The following is a 24,969-nucleotide window of genomic DNA, read 5'->3' on the forward strand; positions in this document are numbered from 1 at the left end:
TTCCTAAGACACAAAGCCACACACACCTGTTGCCATGTGGCTTTTTGCAAAAGCCACACTGCTTGCTGGGCACCCAAACATGTTTACTTTCACTAGCAGAGGTATGTTCCAAGCCTTCCCTTCTAACAGTTGAAATGTTATCTGGAATGAACAATGGAGGTTCATCAAGTGAAAGACTTTTGCTACTTCTTCTCTGGCGAGGTTGGAGAGTCTTATCATTTCTTTTTGATTTGTTTTTTTCTTTATCATCCTCTTTCAGATGTTCTACAACAGGGTGATCTTTTGTCTCTGTCTCTTCCTTTGTGGAGCTATTTGTTTTTAGCCCAGTTGCAAGCTGGTGTTTCTGCCCGTGGGCTTGCTTCTGACCAAGACTCGAAACATGCCCTGACAACGAATGCCCAGAGTGGTGGGTATCTTTAGAACAGCTTTGAAGAGTAGGAGATTTCTCACTTGCTCTTTGAACTGATGACTTCTGTGCTTGCCCAGAAGCCTGGACTCGGGGTATTTTCTTCAGCAACGTATTACTCTGCTTTTTTATGGTCATTCCTGAAACACAGCTCTTCGCTTTCAAACTCAGATCAGATTGTTTCTTCCTAATTTTAACTGGGTTATTTGGATGCTGATGACTCTCTTGCTCATCTGCATTCCGCTTCAGACCTGCTGAAGATGGACTGTGAAGACCCGAAGCAGTAACACCAGCTCTCGTTCTTGAACGCATCACTTCTTGTTGCACTGTACCCGATTTCTGCCGAGTATCTGCAGTCAGATTTTGTTTATTCTGTATTACAGATTTACTGTGCCGGGGCCTAATGTTCTTTTCACATTTTGTTGAAATGCTAATTTGTTTCTCATCATCCTGAAATTTTAATGCCTCTGGGTCTTCTACTTTAATACTGCTGATCTGATGCTGTACGTTTTGGTTTGTTTGGTCAAGAACAGTGCTTTCTAAAATGCTATTTCCTGGGTCGGCAGAAGTCAACTCTTTGCTTTTTAAGTCTTTATTATCAAACTCTGTACTGTCCAATAGCTTCTCAGATGGAGTTACAGTTTTCTCCACTCCCTTGTCATCATCTCCAGTTTCTGTTACACATTTCTTTACTGACAGTGTATTTTCATCAAGAACTTCCACATTGTGGGAACCTAAACTACAATCAACCCCCTCTTTTATAGAGCTAGACAAATCTGAAAAGGTGTCACAAATTTCACTTGGATTCAAGCAAGTACTAGATGGATCATTAGCTTTTCCAGTAGCTCCAATTTCATCATGCTCTTCTGTTTTCTTCTCTGATTCCTCTGCTTTATTATCAGCAGCTTTTTCTTCTGAAGAATTTCCCAAGTCCATTGAATCAATCACATCATTTGACTCATTTTTAACTGGAGTCATTTCAGTATCTGCAGATACTGAACAAACTGGCTCATCATTCCCAGATTCAGTCTTTGCTGCAACCTCTGCTATTTCCTTTGTTTCTCCAGAAGGAGAACAGGCTCCTGTAAAATTAGCACAACTTAACTCTTGGGATGTTTCCTGGACTTTTGCCTGATGAAGGGTTTCGGACTTTACTTCGTTCACATCTTCAGGACCAGGCAGACATTTTGTATTACTTTGGGATGCTGTTACTGCTGCTGTTCCTTCTACCTGTCCTAATCGTCTTGTACTACGCCTAACCTCTTTAGGTTGCTCTACTTTCGAGGGTGCAGCAACATCTGTCTCTTTAACTGGACTTCTCTCTCGTTTCTGTCCACTTTTTGGAGCAGATCCACCTTTTACAGACGATTTCTTGGTACTAACAGGAGGAGCAACATTCGAACGCTTGGCCAGGGTGCTCTGTCGGAGACTCCGTACTGATTCTAGGAAGGGAAAAAGGAAAGTGCCTTAGCTATTCATCTTTCTTCTCTTTGCAAACACAAGATTTACCTAGAATAGAACTGATTTACCCCGATTTAGGTTACTGGACACAAAGAGAACTTAAAACTTAGTTGTTTACTAAACTTAAAAAAACCCCACTAACCCAAAATACTTGCATTTCAATTTTGCACTGCCATAGTTTGGAAGTAAAATCTCGTTATTCCAAAGGCTATGAAAGTTCCTAGTAGTATATATAAAACAGAATATATGATTAAAAAAACAATCAAAACCAACTGTACTTTTCTACCACTCAATCTTTTCTGCCTCAAACAAAATTTGCACAAGTTCTACTGTGATTAGAAGTATAACTATGAAGTTTAAAAAGCTTTTAGAGAACACAGTCTATGAATCCAAGATCCAGTCACACTCTCACTTGACGACATCTCTTACATTTCCTAAACAAGAAACCATTTTAGTGCCTTTTTAAAATGTATATTCACCAGCTTTGCACCACAGGTTCTTATTTAAATTTTGATCTCCATATTGAGTAATTTTATCTTTTTAACTCAACCTGCTCTATCGGGGATAAAAGTAGAGTGGTAAATAACTCCAGTAGTTCAACAAGGTAGAAAAGCCCTAACTATAACCAATTAGCTACCACAAAGAATTTAAATATTTTATTAAAATATTCATTAAGTATATTGAGATATTTTGATGAAAGAGTTTATAACTGCAATTACCATAATCGAATTCAAAGCAAAGAGAAAATACCCAAATAAAAATAAATAGAATTAAAATTTTAATTGAAAATAGAGACATGCTAGCATAATATTCCAATGCTGATCTGCTACTCTATCATGTTTTTGTTGGTGAGGAACCACAGTGCTAATTTGATGCAGGTAAAAGCATCAAAGTCTCAAAAATTAGTTTAAGGACACAAGGCATAAGAAAGACATTAAGTATTTTTTAAAGAAGAATTCTAACTGAGTCATACCCTATGGATGCCAACTTTTAGCTGCAATGCATGAAAAGGGAAGTATCTGTATTTGAGTTCACACAACCAAATAGTAAAGTTTTACTTTACATTTATAAATGTTGGGGGGTGGGATTGTAAAGATTTAATTTACTTCAAACATGCAAACATATAATCCGTGATCACCTTGTGCCATTAAGCGTGGTGATTTCCTCGGTGATGTGACTGATGTTTCTTCAGCACGACTCCTCAAATTCCTATGAGGTAAAACAAGCTCATCATCATCAAGGGTGTCATTACCACTCTCTTTAACTCCTTCTTCATCCATAGTATCATCCAGGCTAATCACTGGAAAAAACAAACAAGAAAGAGCCTAAAACTTAAAATGATCAAAAAATGTTGCTGCTGTAATGCTGAGCAAAACAGGGAAATAAATAAAGTGGCCACCGAAAAACAAACAAAAGGGGGGGAAAATGAAGAAATGCTGGACAGAAAATTCCCATGTGAGGCAGATTCAGTGCAGAAGAAGCTATCACCCAAAGCTTAAAATTTCTGTAGGTAGTCCTTATAGCTTTTTTGTGGACTCACATTTTTGGGGGTTTTTTTTGCCACAGGAAGGTCCCCAGTCTTAGAGGATCAGCTGTCCCTCACTGTCCCTTCCCACCTAAGAAAAAGTGAAGAAAGGTAAACAGCAGAAAGAGCTGATCCAGGAGCGCATAGTTTAAAATCACAGTTTTCTCACAGGATACAATTTTAAAAGTTTTAAGTCCCAACCACATCACATATCTGGATCTGCAATGCCTTTTTGGAAGAGCATTAAGTGCAGTAAGCACCTAGTCTCCCAAGAGAGACAGAGAACATTGTCTTCAGTGAATTCCTATCTTCCACTAACCTGAGAAGGATCCCAGAAGTTGCTCCTGAAAACAGGTTTCTTAAGAAGCAGTCAGGCCACTGTAGGAGCCATTCTCCTCACTTGCTTAAAGTTTGGTTCTGCAATGGTAACCTCTCCTGTCCCAAGATCCTATGTGTGATTAATGAATCCTGGTCCTCGTGGGATGCAAAGTTTGTGAGATCAAGCCAAACACCCAAGTGATTCTACAAAACATGTAGGATGGTCTGACAAGTACAACACAGACTCCAGTCAACCAAATATGCCTTTTTTTACCATTCAGACACCTACCTAGAAGCATTTTTAAGGTAAACTCATAGGAGAGATATAAGATATCTAAAAAATTCTAACAATTGCTTACTTAAAACTGATATAAATTAATACCCCTGCCACAGAAGTCAAAATAAGCAAGAAGTTAGCCTAAAAATTCAAAGGTTTAATTTATCTCACAAAATCTGTCAATTCCTTCTCCTTTTCAAGTCTAATGTTACTGCAATTTAAAAAAACAATGCTCTAGTGAAGGCTTTACATACTTTGAAAATAACAAAATTGGAAGCTGCAAAACACTGCTAAAGCCAAAGAGTGATGAATAACCAAGTTGATCAAGACTGTAATTCAGTCTACAATCACTTGCCATGAAGAAATAAAAAAATAAAGCAACCAAGCAACCTGTCAGAAGTTCAAATATTAGGAAGTTTTTTAACAGCCTCTTAAGGAAGGTTGACCTTGGCACCCAGCAATCAGCACTCTCGATCTCCGTAATTAGATGGCTGCCAGGAGCTGAAAGCCAGAAGGTTCTTAAGCTGACAACTCATCGTCATTCATTTTATTTTAACCATCATTTTTAGGCACTGAACGGTACACACCAGTTACAAGGAAAAGTGTGTTTGCAGAAACTACTGGGAGCTTCCGCTTTCCAATCCAGAGCCACCTTTACGTCTGTGCGTGTGTACAGACATACACAGATATAACACACAAGCTGCAGGGGACTGATAATGTTGGGCTTACTCCACTCAGCAGTGTTCCTTAATCGCTTATTTGCTATAAGCTACATACTGGGAAGGACACACTGGCAAAAAGATGGCATTTTTACTGCCCCATTAGACTTTATTTTCCCCTACATATCTAATACTGGCTATTGTCCAAGATGGCAAACTGAACGAGACGGACCCTCACCCTAACTCCAGCTGCCCATTCTTATGTTTCCAAAGACTATGTCCTCCCAACAGGTCCTCACTTTGGTATTAGTTTTCTCATAATGTTCCTACAAAACACGAAACTGGTTTTCAGGAACAGATTGTGACAAACGAGACTCAGATTCAATTTTGTTTCTTCTGTGTAGAAACAAACTACTAAGTTACTGAAGACAACATGAAAAATAAAAACTATTCAGACAGCTTCTAAAACAGCTTTGCAGCATATTTCAAGGCTGACATTAGAGCCTCAGGTTTTACAATGCTCTTGTGCAAGTTACTGAATTTATACACCCTCCTTTATTAATAACAGAAGGGACAATTCAGTCCACCATTGACAGACAGTCTGAAATATTAGAATTAAAGCAATTTCATACTTACAAGACTCTGTGCAGTAGTTTTAATTTTACAGAGGAATTTGAAACACAGAATCCTGCTAATTTCAAACCACCTGAGCTACAACTCAGCTAGTACAGACAGCCTCATGAGGCCCCCGGATGAGGAACATTCGACACAGACCCTGCTGGGAAGAGAAGTGACAGAAAACAGCAATAGACACAGAGGAGACTAGGAAAGTAAATTATGAAAGAGAAGTGGAGGTAGAGAAACAGCACTGGGAAAAGTAAACCAACAAAAGCAAAACTGGAAAGAACTTAAAAAAAGATAGAGATGATCTTAGTAACAAATATCTAAAGATTATCTCAGTAATAAATATAGAAATCAGAAGAATAAAAGATAAAAGAAAAAATAAAGAAAAAACATATCTGAATAGGGAAAGTTGTACACCAATGTACAACTGAATGGACTGAAAATAAGAAAAATACGAATCACATTTAGTGGAATTTCCCACACAGTGGAAAAGGCACCATTGACCTTTGACTTACTATTTTGAGTCTCTCTATGTGAAGGTTCTAAATTTCCAAACTACTGTACTGTACTATTCACTCATTTTTATATATGTTATACAATAACAGAATAACATACAATAAAAATAGTTTACTTGCAAATTAAAAGTAATACTTTCCATGTACTAAAACAAAAGCATAACCATTTTTTAATTCTTTAGTAATGTAAAACTGAGGAAAAACAAGCCTTACTTTCGGGAGAAAGAGGAGGTAAGGAGAAGAAAACACCCCTCAAAACATCCTCAAAAATTCTGATGTTTATAAATCTTTATTTTTATTAACATAAATATTCCCTTAATTATTCTCAGCCACAACTAAGACAAAAATATTCAAAGTTTTGACACACTGATCAAGGTAAATCTCAACTGTAGAAATAAATTTCTTTTTTGTAGATGTTAGCACTGGACTTCTTTTCCTTAGGTAACCACACGGAACAGAATATCACTGTTTCTGCTTTGCATTGTTGTAAAATGCTATATCCAGATGAATCACACTAACAGAAGGGATGTGCAAGTTCACAGTAGATTCCATACAGGCATCACAAATGGTTGAACATTTTAAAATTTCTACTGTTTTATATGTGAACACCAACATAATAATCTAACATTATGCTTCAATGAAAAAAAAAAACCAGTTACAATCTAAAACAGCAACTAACAGTTGTCCAGGCAAGTCTTCAGAAGAGCTAATAAACTCCAGTAAAGAAATGAAACATATGTAGATACTGAAAATATCACTACGTCACAAGACTGCAAATGAAGATGGTATATTTTATATAAAAACCTTTTTCCTACTGACACTTGTGATGCATATGTTCAAGAAACAGAATTAAAAATACTCTTTTCTAAGAAAAAGTTTATTATCAAGAAAAATTAGTTGACTAATGACATAACTTAAAGAAAGAAACATGAAATCCTAACTCTTTTACAAGAGTTTGCCTGTAACCTGTTGAACTGAGAATTTGCCTGTACAGACCTTGTACTGACTGCCCAGTGCAAGGAAAGAATCAAAGTATCGTATAAATTACTAACTAAATATTTGCTCCCATTCTCCATTAATCTCTACATTGTAAAGAGGTATTTTTCCTGTCTTTATAAAAAAGACATATGAAAATCAACTAGGATTAATAAACTTAATACAGCATGTATCTTGACAGAAGACTGCATATCCATTTTAATAAAAAGATGGAGCTACATCACAAGCCTACTGATTTGTAGTTCTTTAGCCACATAAGCCTATTACTTTGGAAATAAAGAGCAGTGAAGTACAAATTTCAACAATAAAGTAAAAACACCAAGTAAAAGCACCAAATCAAGCACTTTAAATCATTTTATTAAGAAGGGAGTCTTCATGCATTTACAAATGAGAGAACTTATCTAAAGAAGGACCTAAAATGAGGGAAACAGGTGGTTTTCCACCTACAAATAGAAAAGCATGCAAAATAAACATTCTCAAAGTTCTCAATACCAATACAGTAAATTTAAATTTTATACAGAAAAGTTACTACCTTTGCCACAAGACACTGTGGAATTATTCACACGGACAGCTTGAAGGAAGGAAGGCATAAGGAGGTAAGAAAACTGAGAGAAACAACTGTATACCCAATTTTGGGCTGGAATCTGAAGATTATGTTTAAAATTACTTCATATGCAGGAGGAAAAATACAAGTACCTTTGGTTTTACTGAAAAGAGCCTGAAATGCCTAACAGTCAGACAGCACACTAGCTAAAGAAGTATTTCTAGTCAGAACAACTGGTTTGGCCCCAAAGATTCAGCAGGTGATCATGATTTTAGCAGAGGTAACACTGCTTTCAACTGTACTCATGAAAACACAGGCTAAAACTAGAAAGAGCAGACTGCACTTGGGAGAAACGCTTTCCCAGCAGCAATCCAGAGGGACAGGAAAAAAAGGGCAAATAAAAAGATGTCCCTAACACACTTTGTACATTCTTACAGGTTCAGTCTTCACCACTTATGATAAATACCCGATTTTATAAACATATCCATAAACTGAATTGGTTAAAAGCTTTATTTTAATACGAAATCCAGAAATGTCTCCAGATGACAGGCAATTAAAATTCCAGTCCCTGTATTATGTGTATAATAAATCAAACTGCCCCAGTAAATGACATCCTGAAAAGCTGCAGAACTTGTGATAGCTGAGAAGTACCAATTTTGTAAGAATGCTGATTATTTAGCTCACTGGCATGTGACCACTTTGACCTGCTATGCTCACAGGTGGCTAAGCTTCCAGCAAGAACAGAACAAAACAGAAAACCCATCACTAGGGTACCATACAAAGATGAAAAAAATGTGTTGCTCTCAAGAGTTATGTCATATCTAAACTTCAGATTTTCTACTTCTCATCAAGGAATTGCTCAGAAAGAGTGAAAAAAAAAAAAAAAAACAAACAACAAAGCAACCCCAAACCCACACTTCCATATCCACTCACACCATCAAAACATTTAAGATGGTCAAGAGCTGTTCTATGTTGTCTGCTTTCCTATGTTGGTCATTCAGAGCTTGGAGGAACAGACACCTGATTAAACTGATAAAAAGAAGCAGAGAGGCATCTAAAATACGATTTGAGACCCTTCTGATTGCTTCAAGAACTTGGATTTCATTTGTTTCTCAAAAGTCTCATTTTGCCAAATTCTGTCCTTTAACTGTCAAGGAGAACAATTATATCCATTTCTAGTATCAACAAGAGGTCTTTCTGCTAATACCTACTTCAGGACAGGAAATGGCCTCCATTACTGCTAAGCTCCTATGAGCTGCAGTGAGTAAAACCTGTGGATTGTACCTTGATTCACAAAAATAACAGAGAACTTCCTAACTGTGCCATAAGAGCAGCAATCTGCTCAGTCTAACTCCATATAGCAGCAGCTTAACTTCATCTTTGCAGTTTAGCAGTCACTCTTTGCAAACACATTCTAAAAGGATTTCAGCGTAACCTCTGTTAATTTGACCCCCATTCTATCCAGCTTCTGAGAGGGTCATAAAAAGTTACTTCTACCTCTGCTCAAAGCCATTACCAGGATCACCTGCAAAGAATCCTGTCTTCTCTAAATATGTAATTATTCAATCAGATCTGAAAAAGACAATCCCATTCTATTACTCAGTGGCAATTACAGAGCAAGCTCAGCAAGTCTGGTCAACTCTGTCTTTGGCTTTTGTTGGTCTTTGACCAATAATATCACCTAACTGAAGAAACTACTGAGATCCAGAACAATCTGGATTCAGGCCAAGACAAACATGAGATTATTTTTACTGGTAGTGATATAGTTCTTCCTACAAATAGACAGGCAACAAACATCCATTGTCATATTCCTTGCTATTTGTCATATACCAGTACTGCTGACTGAGATGCTCGGTAGAAGACAAACATGGACCCGTTGAAGTGAGTCCAGAGGAGGCAGCAAAAATGAATGCAAGGCTGGAGCATCTGTCCTTTGAAAAAAGGCTGAAAGAGTTGGGGTTATTCAGCATGGAGAACAGGGGGACACCTTATTGTGGCCTTTCAATACTTAAAAGGGGCTTATTAAGAAAAATGGGGACAGGCTTTTTAGCATGGTCTGTAGTGACAGGACAAGGGGTAGTGGTTTTAAACTAAAAGAGGGTAGATTCAGACTGGATATAAGGAAGAACTTTTTTTATTATGAGGGTGGTGAAACACTGGAACAGGTTCCCCAGACAGGTGGTAGATGCCTCATCCCTGGAAACCTTCAAGGTCAGGCTGGACACAGTTCTGAGCAACTTGATCTAGTTGAATATGTCCCTGCTCATTGCAGGGGGGCTGGACTAGACAACCTTTCTCTTCCAACCCAAAACATTCTATTTCTCTTCCAATCCAAACCATTCTATGATTTTGTTACTGTTCTCCCCAAGAGACACATTTATAATTCAAATTACAAAACCTGCATTTTTTAGATAGATGCCTCTAATAAGCATTGACTGGAAATCGAACTTCAGCTCACAAAAATCTGTGTTTCTGTCTTATAGACATGCACTTGAACTGTTTAAAAGATATACAACCAATTGCTACAAGTGTCCATCACATACAGTCAGATAACTGTAAAAAGATCTTAGTATTAACAAAAAGCTTAGTCCATGATGCAATATAAACCCTAGAGCTGAGCAAGACATGTTGATGAATAACTTTGGATTAGGCCTGTAAAAACTCCCAACAAAAACTAATGTCAGTGCAACAGTAACAAACAGAGCAAAAAACAAACCCACACTCAAAACCAACTTAAGACCAAGAGCGAAGGAGTTCTTAGACAAAAATACCTGATCTCAGAAATAAAGCAGAGAAAATGTTGTCACAACCCTGAGAAATCAGGTATGTGGGTAAGAAGTAGGCCTGAAACAATCCTTTCTCAGAGCTTCTGCTACTCACACATACTCATGTTCACTTAAGAAATTTCACAGTTAACAGCCTGGGTTGAAGGTATACAAAGATAGTATCTTGTTTGTGCATAGGTTTCCAAATACTCTTGAACTCTGCTCAAATCTGCTTTCAAAGAAGTATTAGTGAGCCATGCCTTCTGCTCCTCCACTTTATCAAGAAGACCTAATACCATTTTAGCTAAAACACCTCTTCAGTCCAACTATTATTACCTTTATCTCTTCAGCTTGCTCACAGCAATCAAATACGCTGGAGCACGAAATCTTCACCACTTTAACAACTCTACAAAGCAGAGTACATTCCAGTTATTCAAGAAGCAGCAAGCATGATAAATCTGTCCTCTGCTGGCCCTGTGAATTAATTTTCATGAGTAGTTTACTCCTATTCTTAAACTGTTTAATAGTCTAGGCATGAGTTGTGCAAAGTATTGTTTGAAGGCCTAGAATAAATTGTGGTAAATAAATCTGTGCCTCTAGGAAAAATTAACTCTTTTCTTCAGGAATGAAATCAAGAGTGTAAGAAATGCCATCAGTGTTGTAGTTCTAAAAATACAGTAAGGCAAGTTTTGTGGTGAGAGTTATAAATAAATTGAGAGTGAGAGTTTTAAATAAATTGGTGAGCTTCCATCTAACCTGTCTGGAAAAAACAGGTTTTGTGTGGGTTAATTCTTAATGGTACCATCATCTTGCATGATAGCATTCTTACCAGCAGACTACATCAGCCATGTTAGATCACCAACAGTATCAGACAAATCAAATCAATCACAAACTATATGAACTCTGAAGAAAGACAAGTAAAGAAAGTTTATGTCAAAGTCATAACTGTTATTCTTAACTGAAAAATTATATGTACTGCAGTCCTATCATATCAGAATAAGGACAGTTGTTATTGAGACCTACAAAGAACAACAGCAAGAACAGTTCATGTCTTTTTGGACACCTATATTAATTCCAAATTGCTTGGTTTAGTTTATTTCCTGAAATGTGGCTCTGTTCTTGCTGCTTTCAGATTTAAAAACAAAACATTGAATTCACAAACTCAGCATAAATCAAATCAGTTTTGATTCCCTTAGTCTGCAGACACCCTGGAATAGTATCCCCCAAGTAAATGCATTAGCTCACTTACTTTTTATGGACCTTAAAAATTAATTGTGATGATTTAAATAGTAATAGTATTAATTATTGACTACTGATCACTTTCAGGAGAAATATATGCCAAAAAGCCCCCAAAAGTTTCTCCGTAACTTCCAAAATATCCAGCTACACCCTATTAATTAATCCAGCATTTTAAATGGACTACAGGTTTACTGGAGGATGCACAGGATGCAGTACAACACAAGAATGTGCATCATTGGCTTTGGTGGAATTTGATTTGGTCGTGTACATTGTACAGTCCTATGCAAATTAAAAGGGATACAATTTTGTTTGGTGGGTTACAGACAAGAAAGTGTACAGCAAGGGTAAACAAAAGCATTAAGAATGGCCTCAAGAATGTTCTACTGAAGTAGTAAAAGAATCAAGTACCTTGTTTTAGCTTTGTAGTTAACTTTTTCATTACTTAATCAGTATAATCTTTGATTTACACTTTTCCATGCTGTAATACAACTTAATTTAGTGAAGGTCAGAAATTACCTATTACTAGCTAGATAAAAAGTTAAATGTTGATATAATCACTTAACTGCATTAATCTATAACACTTCTCAGTAATGAACCTAATGAATAAATTTTTTAAACTTCCAATCAAATAAAGAACATTACCAAGAATAGACTATATTTTTGTCTCTTACACCAAATTCAGTATAATTATTCCAACTATTCATAAATATAAATAATTTTAGTGATTGGATCATCCCTTTTATCATCCCTTTTTGGTATTGTGAGCTTCCAAAACTACTCCACAACTCCTAAGATTATTTTTATTTAAAACTTCACTCTATTTTAGTTCTAAATCAGGTATTCCAAACAAAATTGTATTATCTTTCCAGGGTTTTGAAGCCAACCAAAGCAAAACACCTGAATCAGCTGAGTACCAGGCAGCCTAGCACCAACAGAATAATCCTGAGGTTAGAGCAGTAATTTGTACAACTCTCATGTTCCTACTGCTAATCCAGAAATATGGTATTTTTCAAGACAACTAGTAACTTCAGTGATCAGGCACAATACTTACACTAAACAAATCACAGCTTTCACTGGGAATAACTTACACACACTCAAAGCCTAGGTTACTTGTGATCCACATAAGAAGCCCTCCTCTATTGTTACACTACAAAATTAAAAAGAACTGCTCAGTTTACATGCCAAGCATGTAAGCAGCGCATCAAAAAGGGCAGGAAGGAGACAGAGATCCCAACTTATTATTTCTACATTACAAAAAAGGGTCAGAAGTAGAGTACAGCTGTATTTTAAATTGTTTAAATTGTAATCTTAAAAAATTGTAAGATTTACCTGTAGAACAAGGCATCTGGAAATTGGGACCATTGCTATCCAAAACAGGCAAACAGAACTGGGCACTTGCAGATCCTAGCATAGGATCCTTATCGCTGAGCATGTTCTTCAGCGAATCCTCTAAGACATTTTGACTTGCACTAAAATCCTCACAGACTTCATTCTCCAGGTTGGATCCTAGAAATAGGGCATCATCTAATTGTTCAGTAGGAATTAAATGGCTAAATGTATCAACTATATCCATGAAGACTCCTGTGTGTCTTTCAGCCCTATAGAAAGACAAGAAAAATACCATAAGAAAATAAGCTACAAATTGTAAAACACCTAAGAAACCAGCAAACTGTTTTGGTTTTTGTGTCTTATAAAAAATGCTTAAGGTATTTCAGAATTGTAAAAAAAAAATTTAGAAAAAAAATCTGCTTATGGCTTAGGATGGCCCACTGCATAACTAAAAATCAACTCCCTGATTATTTTTAAAAGAAATTCCATGCTAAGAAATACAATCTCTGCTATCAGCATCAGAGTGCTGTCACTTCTACAGAGTGTGCATAACTCCTTTCTAAAATTTGTTTAAACCTTAACCAACCCAAGGGGGTGGGACATCAGAGCAGTAGGAAATCAACAAGTGAACGTGCTCAGTAGCACTGTGAGCACCCGTCTTTCCTCACCTTTAAATGTAAAAACATGAGGTCAGCTTCCACTAACATCAATGGAGCTGACAAGGTTCTGGAGCCTGCCACACTACTACTACATACTACTAAGAAACACTGTATTTCTGTTCAAAGAGCAACTACCAAGTACTTACAGGAAGTTACTACTTTTATACAGCAAGGTTTTCTCTCTCTTAGTTTTCACCTATCAATACATTCAATAAAATTACAGAAATTTTATATGAAAATCTGACAATTCTGAGCTGGCTTCAAAAGGGCCAGTAGCCTCTTAAAAACCTCAATTTTGAAGAAATTTAGTTACATTTCTGGAAGTTTACCTAAGGAACTATATTCAAAGATGGTATCTACATTTTACAAAGGATTCCCTGTTTTCTAGACCTTCTTTGCAATGCAGCAGAAATGCAACTATTGCAGCAGAGATTCAACTAATAAGAATGTATAACTACACAACAGAAGGGAAAAAAGTCAACAAAACATTTCTTCAGAAGTTTTTCCTCAGCATATACTTAGAGTGGTGAGAGATAATTATGATAAACATGGTGAGACACGCAAGGAAAATGGAGTTGTGCAATAGTGCCTGGCTTAATTAGGCATACAGAATAGTCTGGGAGACTGGTTTTGGCACACAAAGCTGTTCTGTTTTGGAAACAGAAAAAGGACACATACTCTCCTACTCATTCCTTTATCATCCTCCTCCCACAGACCAAAAAGGATTTTTTTCCTAGAATGAGCACACTAATTAAAGGAAAATGACAAGTGAGAATTAAAGTTTGCAGTGCTTGAATTACTTTATAGATCACTATTCCAGCAACCTGCAACTAAATAAATCCAGTACTTACTCATGCTTAATAGAACAGTAAGTATACTTCCTTGTATGCATCAATGGGACATTTTTATTTTAGCAATCAACCAGGAATATCTCAGCCAGATACATATGAGAGCTCTGCTACAATTTCAACCTGTATAACATAAATAGTTATGCAATTTATTTTATTTCCAAGTTTACAAAAACTACAGGTTTAGCATGTTGTTTTATTTTGAGTGGGTTTCGTTAGGGTGGGGTTTTTTTTTTCGCTTGTGGGATTTTGTTTTTTGGGTGGGTTTTTTCTTAAACGTGACAGTCTTTCTTCCTTCTCCCATAGGGCAGCTCAGAAGAAAACAATGGTCAGGTATGGTACTGTGTCTTTGCAGAGCATGGCATCTTTACAATTTCTACACAGTAACCACAACAGAACACTCTAATACACAAGGTCCTACTGACCAAACAGGTAGCATGAAGGAAAGTCTGGTCAAATCAGGTGCATTTAGCAAGCAGGTAATAGACTTAAGCACCAGGTACATCATACTTTGAAAGCTCCCTCACCAAAAAATGGACTGCTTTTATCAATCAATGCAATGCATCTACATATATACACCACACCCACTAGCACCTATAGCATTCAACACTGTTTTTGAAGTTATAAAAATTATTTCCAAATCTGGCAACAAACGAAGCAGTAAACTGATAGAATAGGTACTGTGCTGCACTGTACAATCTGTTTTTATTATTATGCCAGGCAGTTACAACAATTTGATACTACACAGCATAAACTACAAGAAGTGCAGTGGCTCCAAGTAAGAAAATAATTACAAATGCCCCAATACAGTGCTTTAAAGCACTTTCCTGCAATTACAGTTTTTTTTCATATTAATATTACATGAGCACAACAGTAACAGCCACATGATGGTGAACCCTGACACTAACAAGCATAAGTGACACTGCAATAGAACCCCTGTGTATTGTGAGAATGTAAGAAACCTTTGGTATCCAAAATTAAAAAGTGACAGAGGCTTTGAACACATTTACAGTTAAATATCTCAAGATTTCTTCTGGATAGGAGAACATTTACATGATTGTTACTCAAATATCACTGTTACCAAAGCAGCGCTGACCACTGAACTTAAGAGCGCTGTTAAGTAGCAAACCTCGAGCAGAATGTTAACTCTTGCTACAAAAATTGCTGCTGACAGAAATTAACTTCTGTCTTCAGTAATGCGATGAAAAAAAAGATTACCTACAGTTTTGCAAGACTACCACGCAGCCATTCAGAACACTAAAAGCACTGCAAAGTAACTGTCAAAGCAACTATACGTGCAGTGGCCACAGCCACCTCCAGTGACGCGCAAGCAGCTAGCAGAGAAAATTCAAGAGGAATCTTATTGAAAGCTTTATTTCTCAAGCATGAGTCTATGATCAAGTATAAGTTCTATCCAAATTTTGCAATGAGAAGTCATCGTACAGATATAAAAGAAGGGAGGTTGCACATAAGTCCTACCACCACAATCTAAGATTAAAGGATTTGTTCTACAATTTTTAAAATAGAGAGGCTGTCTCAGTAAACCACATGAAATCAATATTTTGCTTTACCTGGTTCAAGAAACCACTGTGCAATTCTTTGCATAATTTGTACGGTACCAAGCTATTTTAGAAAATTATTTCTAACATTACTAGATTAACTACCACATGAAGTGTAGAATTTGTGGGATTGATGATTAAAGACAGAGTTCTTTAGCTATACAGATGACTGTTAGAAACAGTTGCTGCAAAAAAAAAAAATCTTCCCTTACACAATGCCTCAAGTGTATGAATTTTGAATGGTTTATTTTGCATTTGAAACACCTTGAATAACAGGAAAAATAGCCAGAGGTACCAGTAAAAGCACAGTAAAGTTTTTCATGATCACTTATTTCCAAAAATAAGTCTAACCCCTCAAAGGAATAATGTATTACTGCCCTGGAACACAGCTGTGTCCTCCACTTGAACCCTAATGGCCAGTGCCTCAGCATCACTCACAGCAGACACACGCATACCAAGTGTACTCCCATCGCACAGTAATTCAGAAGTGCTTTCCCACTGGGTAGTTAATCAGAAACAACAGAATATGAAAAGTGATTTGCATGCAGAACCAGTGAGGAATGTTCACAAATGAGGCAAAGGAGCAAGGCCCAGCCAGGCTCAGTGAAACCCACCTGCTGGCTCCTGGAGCATCAGGGCATGTACTGAGACTGCCACAGCACAGCAACAAAGAGGGTGGGTACAATAAAAGCTCACCATAAAGAAAAGCTAAAAGTATAGAGAGCATTCTCCTCAGTTCCTTAAATAAAGTACATTTCTCTTACACTTTTGCTACTGATTTGATTCAATAAGCCCCTCCGCTGCAAAAATAAGAGCAACAATTACAGAAGTAACACTGCAGCAATTACAAAGAAATAACCCACCAACCAACATCTTTCATCACTAAGTGATTGATCCAACATTATAAACTATGTGTTAAAGCACAACAGTTAAACATGGAATTTTCCCCACATTATGTTTACCATAAAATTTCACACTCTCAACATCGTTTTCTTTTACAGTCTAAGTCTTCCAACTTAAGGAAGTAATTTCTTCAGTTTTTTTAATTAATTAAGCTAGATATGTCATAACCAATACTGGTACAAAATAAACATGCAGTAGGATCGCTATGCACGTTTATCTTCTCCCCATTTACTACTTTTTCATTATATCTCTAACAGCTCTACATGACTTTCCAAAATTAAGAGGCAAATAGCCAGAATGGTCACTTGCTAAGGAAAGAAACAGATATCTCAAACAAGCATATCCTTTCAAACTAATCTTAGAAGGGGAGGAAGACTAGCATCTGGACACGAGATACTGTACATCTTTAAGGTTTTTCATTCTTAGTTTGTCTGCAAAAGAGGGAAAGAATTACGTCAGTTCCTGTTGTATTATTTTCTTATTGCAACAGAGAAAAATAGTTTAGTGGAGATATCCAACTGCCTCAGCATGTTTCTTATCTAAAATCCACCTCAAGCAAGGATGATCACAAATTGTATATACAACCAAGAACTGGGAATGAGGAGGGGCAAAAATCTGAAGGAACCTAACAAAAAAAATAAAAAAAGCTCACACTGCTTATTTGGGCAACTCAAAATCCTAGATGTTGAAGATCCCATCTACTTTACTGACCCACCTGCATCAGTGAGCCTGAAACTGCTGAAGATACCATAGCAATACTAGAATTCCTTCCATTTCATTGATGTATCTTTCTGAATAGTGTCTGTCATTTCCAATTCACTGAATCTGCCTGGTGCTTTTAAAAGCTTTTGTAAATCTAGTTATTGACTGGATTATGTAGGAAATATCACAACATTCAAAATACAAGACCTGGTCTCTTGTGCTTACACACACCAAGTGACTGGGGAGCAAGGACTAGTCATAACAACAGTAACAGACTCAATAAACAATCCTTATTATGTTTATTTCTTCATGTAGTAGTAGCAAACTCCGGTCAGAAAAGCAAACAAAAGGAATGCAGCTACTTGCATGAATAGCACCTTAATGTCAAAACAAATGGGAAAAGCTGACCCAGCACTGTTACAAAAGAATCAGTAAGTAACAATAACCAACAAAAACTTTTCATCAAAAGAGGGAAACTGCACTTTCATTGACATGAAATTAGTTAATAACACAGGCATCTTAAAAAAAAAAACCTTGCCCATGTCTTTTGGTAACTACTGTACCCAAAAACAGCACTAAAGTTTCAAATGCTTCTCTTTATTCACTGGAGCTGTGATGTCAGACCACCCAATGGGCTCACTGATACCTTGACACTTACAACCCACCTACCAATGAAGGTTGCTTCAAAGCCCTGATGCACAACAGGTTCTCATACAATCCTCCTCGTCCCTCGTACACGAAACTTGAAAGGTCACAAGCGCCTAATTGAAAATTAATGCTAAGTTGCCGTGTATCTATGCTTTAAGTACTAAGAAGCCGCACACCTGGTGACAACATTTATGGATATTACAGCACCAAAAGCCACAACTGAGACCCAGGTCTTCTGCAGTAACAGATTTTACAGAGTTCACAGTCTAAATACATCACTGGACAAAAAAGCAAATCAATACCAGACAGTGCTTCAGTGGAAGAAGACAAACTTGACAACTTTCTGGCGAGTTTGAACTCGAACACCAATCTGCTTTCTACTCTGGTTCACGCTGGCTCAAAACCCATCATCTGAGATGGTCTTCAAGAATTAAATTAACTGACAAAACATTTTTGATGAAATAAACAATACAATTTATGAGCACATGAACTACAACCTAGCCACAAAAACATGTCTGGAGCTGTTAAAAGAAAATTTCAGTGTCCCTACTCAAAAAACTGATATTCCATACAAATGTTCTGTGGTTTACTGACCTTTAGTCTTTAAGCATCATCAAATTTGATCTTCCTCATTCATCTATCTCTCCTTAAACAGGACACTGGCAAAGACCTGCCTAACAGCAACATGTATGCAACAGGTTTATTTGAAACATCAGCATTGCCGTAAAGGAAGACCAGGTACACTGACAAACTTAGAAACATCAACCCATAAATATCCATATGCTGTAAATCCCCTATTTAGTATTTATTAACTTAATCCCTCTTTTAAAATTTATGATCTAGCTTTCAGTGGCACCAAAACCAAAGCCCCGCTAAAGACCAAAGAAAGCAAATCTAAACATTTCTTTCATTCTTAATCAGCTCTTCTATACTATTTTTGTGTTCCCCCCACCCTAAAGTCTTCAGACACCAACTGACTCAAACTTCACACCTTGCTACTAAAATCTCAAGAGACATACCAAATAACAACCACATCCAAAAATCTATCTAGAACCTAAAGTTATATGCTGCTCCCCTCACTGACAGAGCAGATCTTTGAAATATCATGACAGCAAGGAGTAAGAGAAGGACAGAGAGCTCAAGATATTTGCTTTATTAAACCTTCCCTATATGAAATACTTACATTCACCACTCATAACTGTACCTCATTTCAGTGAACAGGAAGTGAAAGTAAATTTCAAACAAAAGGACTTAATTAGAAGACAAAGAAATGCAGAAAGAGTACAAAGAAACCTTTTCTTAATCATACAATATCAAATTATCAGATCACTGAAAATCATCTTAACGGTTATGTTTTGAACAGTGTAACTTCCCCCAAAAAATATATTCCTCACCCTCACTTTATAGCTAGAAGAGGTACATAGTGCTGCACTAGAAATTGTGTTACGTCTTAAAAATGTCTTAACATTGTGAAATGTAGAATATGTAAATATAAAATGTGAAATGTAAAGTCTTTAAACTGTGAAATGTTAAGTACACCATTTTTCTTTGCTGGACTGTCCCACCAGCAAGTACTCCTGAATCCCAAAAAAATTAAGCATAATTAAAGATTATACATAATTTTATGAATCTCTTCATCACTACATATACCTCTAGAATTTTTTAACTCACTACCAAGAGACATTTCCCAAAAAGAAAAAGACAAAAGCAGATTATATTTCCATCACTACTGTCATGCTCTTGAACTCTTTCCACCCTGGAGTTCCTTAATAATTGTTTCAAGTATTTTCACCTGCAACATAGTATAAGCGTTAAACTGTGTAACAGGTTACACTGATTATTTGTCAGTCACCCCAGAGAAGAATTTAATTTGTAATGTCTTTTGAATTTCTCAGTCTCTCCCATAATGGTTCGTTGGAAACACACATTAGAATTAGGGTTTGTTTAATTCTTTTAGAAATTGTTAAAAGCTTAATGGCTAAGCCTTATGAAGTTTTCTAATGGAAATATACTATCCATCACATAGCTATATACTGACACCACTCAGGTGGATGTGACACAATGTCTGCATTTCTCACTTTTTGCTTCTATATAATGAGCACTCCTATGTCTATTTAGGGAACTTCATCATTGCTACTTCATAATATTACCTTTCAAAAATATTCCCTTATCATAAAAAAAGAGCTTCTAATATAATGTACCTATCCCCCTAGTATTTTTAAAGCTTGGGTTTAACAATATTTAGGTTGACCAAGGAAAATACAAACTCTCATTAAAATAACAGATAAAAAATTCATATGGCATACATCAGCTCAACTCTTAGCACAATAACAGCAGTAAAGCTAATCCCCTCTTTAAAGAGGTATGTCAGATAAGATGTGTTAGAGCTTCTGTTCTCTTTGAAACATCTTACCACTATATTGCATTACTTCAGCTAACTGTGTTGAATTAGATCTAGACAACATGGTTTGTGCCATACCACCAAAAGGTGCCCTTTCAGCTGCTTGAAATTTCTGAGGGTTTGCAAATGTAAAATGCACATAAAAACTGAATGACTGAGTAACAGGTAATAATAGCTGAAAAAAACCAGGTGTTCAGAACTCCATATTTATATGTATAGTCTTTCAAGCCAACTATAGAAATTAAAAGCAGAAGCTACTTGGTACAGCAAAAAGGGAGAGCTTCATTGTGGGATATACACTAAGCGTAAGGACCACTCCAATTATTTGAAGAAATATAAATATCTATGTTTTCCAGGTCGTCCTTACATTGTGTCCCAAACCGCAACAGATTAATTAAGCAAAACAAACTATGAATCAGTGGTATTACAGAGATGCCATATGTTTACCATCCTTACATTAAATCCTAAAATATTTCCACTGTTTAGCAACACTAGCATATGATTTTATAAAAGCAAACGTATAAAAACTGTGTAATGGATTAACAGCTACATAAAAGACAATATCACAACTACAATTTGTATGGTATGGCTCCTGTCGTTTTTATGCTTCACTCTACAGGCTATTTCTACTAACTCAACCTATGCTGCACAAAGTGCTCTTCTTCCAAACACTCCTCACACGGCTCTAACAGGTCTCCATTGCGCAGACCATAGAGAATGCACACTCACAATCCCGGGAGTCATGGTTCTACTAAAGCCTGAGAGTTATCAATTATTTGCATTGCAATAGCAAGCAATAAGTGCAGACACATTGCCTCAGAAAGAGCACTTAATCTCAGAATAGGATCTGGAAATACCACCAGGCCACTGAATCCCCCAGGTACTGCTGTCGACCACATTTTCTCCTGCACTTCCTACTGTGGGTTACTATATGCAACAGTTAAATGCAGAAATTTTTGGTGATGCTAAGTTTGGGAGACAGGAGGAGGAGCCCGGAACAGGTCAGAACGAGTAGGAAGAACAGCAGAATCTAAATTGGTATTTCTTCCTCGGGTTTGTATGGGGCAAGAAGATATCGGCGGCTCAGAGGGTGGCAAGGGACAAGCGTTGCTAAGAAGGGTCAAAACGTGGCACCTGCGGGGCAGGGCAGGCGGTGTGTGGGGGGAGCCCGCAGCAGAAGCGACACAGCTCCGGGCAGGGAACCTGCGGCAGGTCCCGCACGGACATGGGCGAGGTAACGAGGCCGAGGCCGGAGCGCCATGTCACGGGCCGGGAGAGGAGCCGGGCACGGCCGGACCGGGGCCCGCGGGCCGCAGCCTCCTTAACAGCCGCGCCAGCACCGCCAGGCCGCGCCCGGGCCGACGGAGCGGAGCGGCTGGGGCTCGGCTGGCGGCCCGCAGCCGGACCGTGGGTCGCCTTCGCACGAGTGGGGGCGGCGGCACCGCCTCCCTGCCCAGCCCGTGCTGTAGGCCCCTCCGCCTGTACAGGCCCGGCCAGCACAGGCCGCGGCCCCGCCGTCGCCGCGGCAGGCCCGGCCCACCGCTGTCCGGCCCGGCGAGGGCTGGGCGAGGCCGCGCAGCGCGGCGGGGCCCTCCGCCTCCACCCTCGCCCGCTCCCTCCCTGCCTGCCCGCCCCGGTCGCCGCCGCCGCCCGCGGTCACTCACCCGCTCCGCCGCCCGGTGCTGCCTCGCGGCCGCGGGGGAAGGGACGCGGCGGCCGCGCCGAACGGAGGGAGGGCGGGCGGGCGGGCGGCGCGCGCAGCTCTGCGGGGGCCCGCGCGCGCGTGGTCGCGCCCGGCCCGGTGGCGGCCGCGTGCCCGCTGCCCCGCCGGTGCGCGCCCCCGCGGCGTCCGGCGCACGGGGCCAGGCCGCTCACGTGACAGCGCCGTTGGAGCGAGGCAGTTGGAGGCGGGGGCGCGCCGCGCAGGCGCCCTGCGGGAGCGGCCGGGACCCCCCGCTCAGTGACGTCACTGCCCCGGCCCGGCGGCCCCGGGAGGCGCCGTGAGAGCCGGCAGCGCCCGCGGACCCGGGCGGCCCTGCTGGGGTTGGGGGCTGCGGGCTGCGGGCTGCGGGCTGCGGGCTGCAACGGCGAGAGGCGCTCGGTGGCAGCCGCGGGCCCGGCCGTGGCCTCAGAGGCCTGGCTGAGCCTGCGGGACGGTGGGTGGAGGGCGGCCGGGAGGGTTTTCCTCGTAAGGCCCCGGCGCGGGAGCCGTAAGCCGCGGCCCCGGTGGGCGATATACACGCTCTGAGCGGAGGGTGCGCAATGATGTGGCCTTTTGTCTGCAGGGAGTAGCTGCCACCCCCTGCTCGGCGCGGCCCGCGTTACACAACCTGCTTGTTATTCCATCCTGTGCGCCGGCGGTCCCGGGCGGATTCCTTCAGGGCTGGATATGCTGGGCTCGTCCTTTCCTACGTGTGGAACAGGAACAGCCTCCGGAGCCCGTCGGCCCCGGGCGGACACGGCTCGTGCTGCCTGTTGGTGGGCGCGCGTTCTCGCCTCGGCCGCCTCTCCCCGGGAACAGCTGCTCCACGTGCACTGCGGGACCCGTGGCGCACATTTACATAAATCCACACCAGAGGGGCCGCTAACGTGTGTTTGTCAGGGCATCCGAACTTGGAGTAGTTTGATCGTTACGTAATGTTATCCAAGAGCAGGACTGTCTTTCTAGTTTGCATTATAGCGTTAGCTAAGTGCAACACTGGTTATGCTGTTCTCAGTTCTGATGGCTGGCATGAGGTGCAGTACAGGCTGGTTACTGCATGTATCAAGTTTCAACACCCCCAAAAGAGACACACAATGGTCTTTCTAAAAATCAAATTTAGAATTATCTTATGGATGGCTATATTAATGTTGCCTTTACATATTCCTCATATTTTGTATTGAAATGCAAACATCATTTCAAGACAAAGAAGGATGAAGTTAAAATGCATTGGTTTTCCTTTCGTTTCTTTTTTTCAGTTCTGTTTTGAGTCTTTGAGTTGTGTGTTCTCTAGGGCTTTCTGTAGTGCTATGAAGGCTGGAATACATTAAATATTTCTCTTGCTACCATCGCAGTAAAAAGGAAGCATTAAACTGAAGGCATGGTAACACAGCAATATTTTCAGGCACCACACAGGGTAGTTGCAACAAAACGGTAGCACCTTTGAAGCAGAGCACAGTTTTTAACCCACTCATATTTTTTTTTCTCCCTTGTGATATGATTCTTAAATCACCATTATGCAAATCACCACAAGGGGTTTTTTTACAGTTTTCTCCCAGCTTCAGAAGGTCTTTACTATCTGGAGCAAAATTCGGTTAAACACATTTGCATTGCACAAATTTTCCAGCATTCAGCCCTTTTGATTTCATTGCTTTTGACACAAGCAGCAGGCAAAGCACTGTTGGTAATCTGATCATTGTTAATTGCCCTATTCAGTTCTTTCTTTACACTGTCAAAAGTCACATAACTCCAGTGACCCATCTCAGTTTAACAGTGTGCACTTTCGATGTGACCACACTGGGCCAGTCCCTTTATAGTCGCAACTGTGTGTCATTTATATAGTGAACTTGCCCACCTGTGGCACCTATGTAACAGTTTGATTTCACATTTTAAAAAAATGGACCCCAATGGCCAATTTCATAGGTATTACAGAGATCTTTGTATACAGTGACAGACCAGGTGTACACAATTTCAACTGCACCATCTGCTAGCTTTCCTTGCAATATTTTTATCATGTCCCTTTATACATGAGCTCCTTGGTAATAGTCCAGATCTTACTTTCCAGAGGAAAGCAACCTATTTATTTTCAGGAAACAGTCTGCTAGTGCCCCAAACACAAGAAAAAGCAGTAGAAGGCAGTTCCTTTGCTTATAGTTCCAAGTCTCTACTTAGCCTCTTTCCAAGATGTTCCTGAATTATTTTCCTTACAGCCTTTCCCCACCTTTCTATGTTTTTTGTTCTAAATGGAGTTTTTGAAAATACACTATACACAGGTATCATACTGGTCTTAAACATGGTCACTTTTGAATGTTAATTACTAGTTCTCCAGTTGTCAAAGTGTGGAAAGGAGTTAGAAATACGCTTAACTGAATAAAGAATGTATTGGGTTTGGTGGTGGACAAACAGGTTTTCTCCCCTGCTGCAGGGCAGTATTTGCTACTGTCAAAAGCTGAGATATGTTATAGCAGTAGGTCAATAACTGTTCAAACAACATCTCACAGGAACATCATTCTATTGTCTGGGTATGTCTGTATGTATTTTCTCAAGAGAGTTGATTTAAATTATTTTAAAACCCAGGTGCTTCATTGATTTTGTAAATTGCATAACTTCCTAGAATGTCATACAAAGTTAGACTTCTGAAATAAATTACTTGTTGTAATAAGAATTCTTTGACTTTTGCAAATGCAGAACAGTAACAGCCAATAATCTGAAATTTTTGAGTCCCATAGTGCAAATCCACATCTTTTGATTAAGAATATCTGGTCTTGATGCTATTTTTCCTTTCATTGTCAACCTTCTTTGCATTAGTTAGTATAGGAACTGGAACATGTTCCCCTTTACCCAGTTTCCACCAAGTTTAAGACCATTCTCTTTCCCTATGTAAAGACTCGT

The 24,969-nt window shown here is 39.2% G+C and overlaps 1 protein-coding gene and 1 long non-coding RNA gene across 9 annotated transcripts in view; one reads left to right on the plus strand and one right to left on the minus strand.

Moving 5' to 3' along the window:
• PHF3 (PHD finger protein 3) overlaps positions 1–22,844 on the minus strand; it is a 51,952-nt gene extending 29,108 nt beyond the window's left edge. The window contains exons 1-4 of one of the 8 annotated variants that reach the window (XM_032683203.1): positions 22,709–22,844; positions 12,659–12,927; positions 3,006–3,167; positions 27–1,848 (exon numbers count right to left, since the gene is read on the minus strand). In XM_032683203.1, the coding sequence (XP_032539094.1) occupies positions 27–1,848; positions 3,006–3,167; positions 12,659–12,902 (2,228 nt within the window). In that variant the 5' untranslated portion in view covers positions 12,903–12,927; positions 22,709–22,844. Of the gene's footprint in view, positions 1–26; positions 1,849–3,005; positions 3,168–3,407; positions 3,484–3,711; positions 4,032–12,658; positions 12,928–22,042; positions 22,115–22,708 lie in introns of those variants that run through there. The other 7 variants (XM_032683206.1, XM_032683202.1, XM_032683205.1 and 4 more) reach the window with 7 other exon arrangements.
• LOC116784510 lies at positions 22,449–24,739 on the plus strand. Its single transcript, XR_004356102.1, has 2 exons — positions 22,449–22,534; positions 22,664–24,739. It is a non-coding gene; the product is annotated as an uncharacterized LOC116784510 (long non-coding RNA).
• The last annotated feature ends 230 nt before the right edge of the window (positions 24,740–24,969 follow it).

Source organism: Chiroxiphia lanceolata, chromosome 3 (assembly GCF_009829145.1).
Source record: "Chiroxiphia lanceolata isolate bChiLan1 chromosome 3, bChiLan1.pri, whole genome shotgun sequence".
NCBI classification, from domain to species: Eukaryota; Metazoa; Chordata; class Aves; order Passeriformes; family Pipridae; genus Chiroxiphia; species Chiroxiphia lanceolata.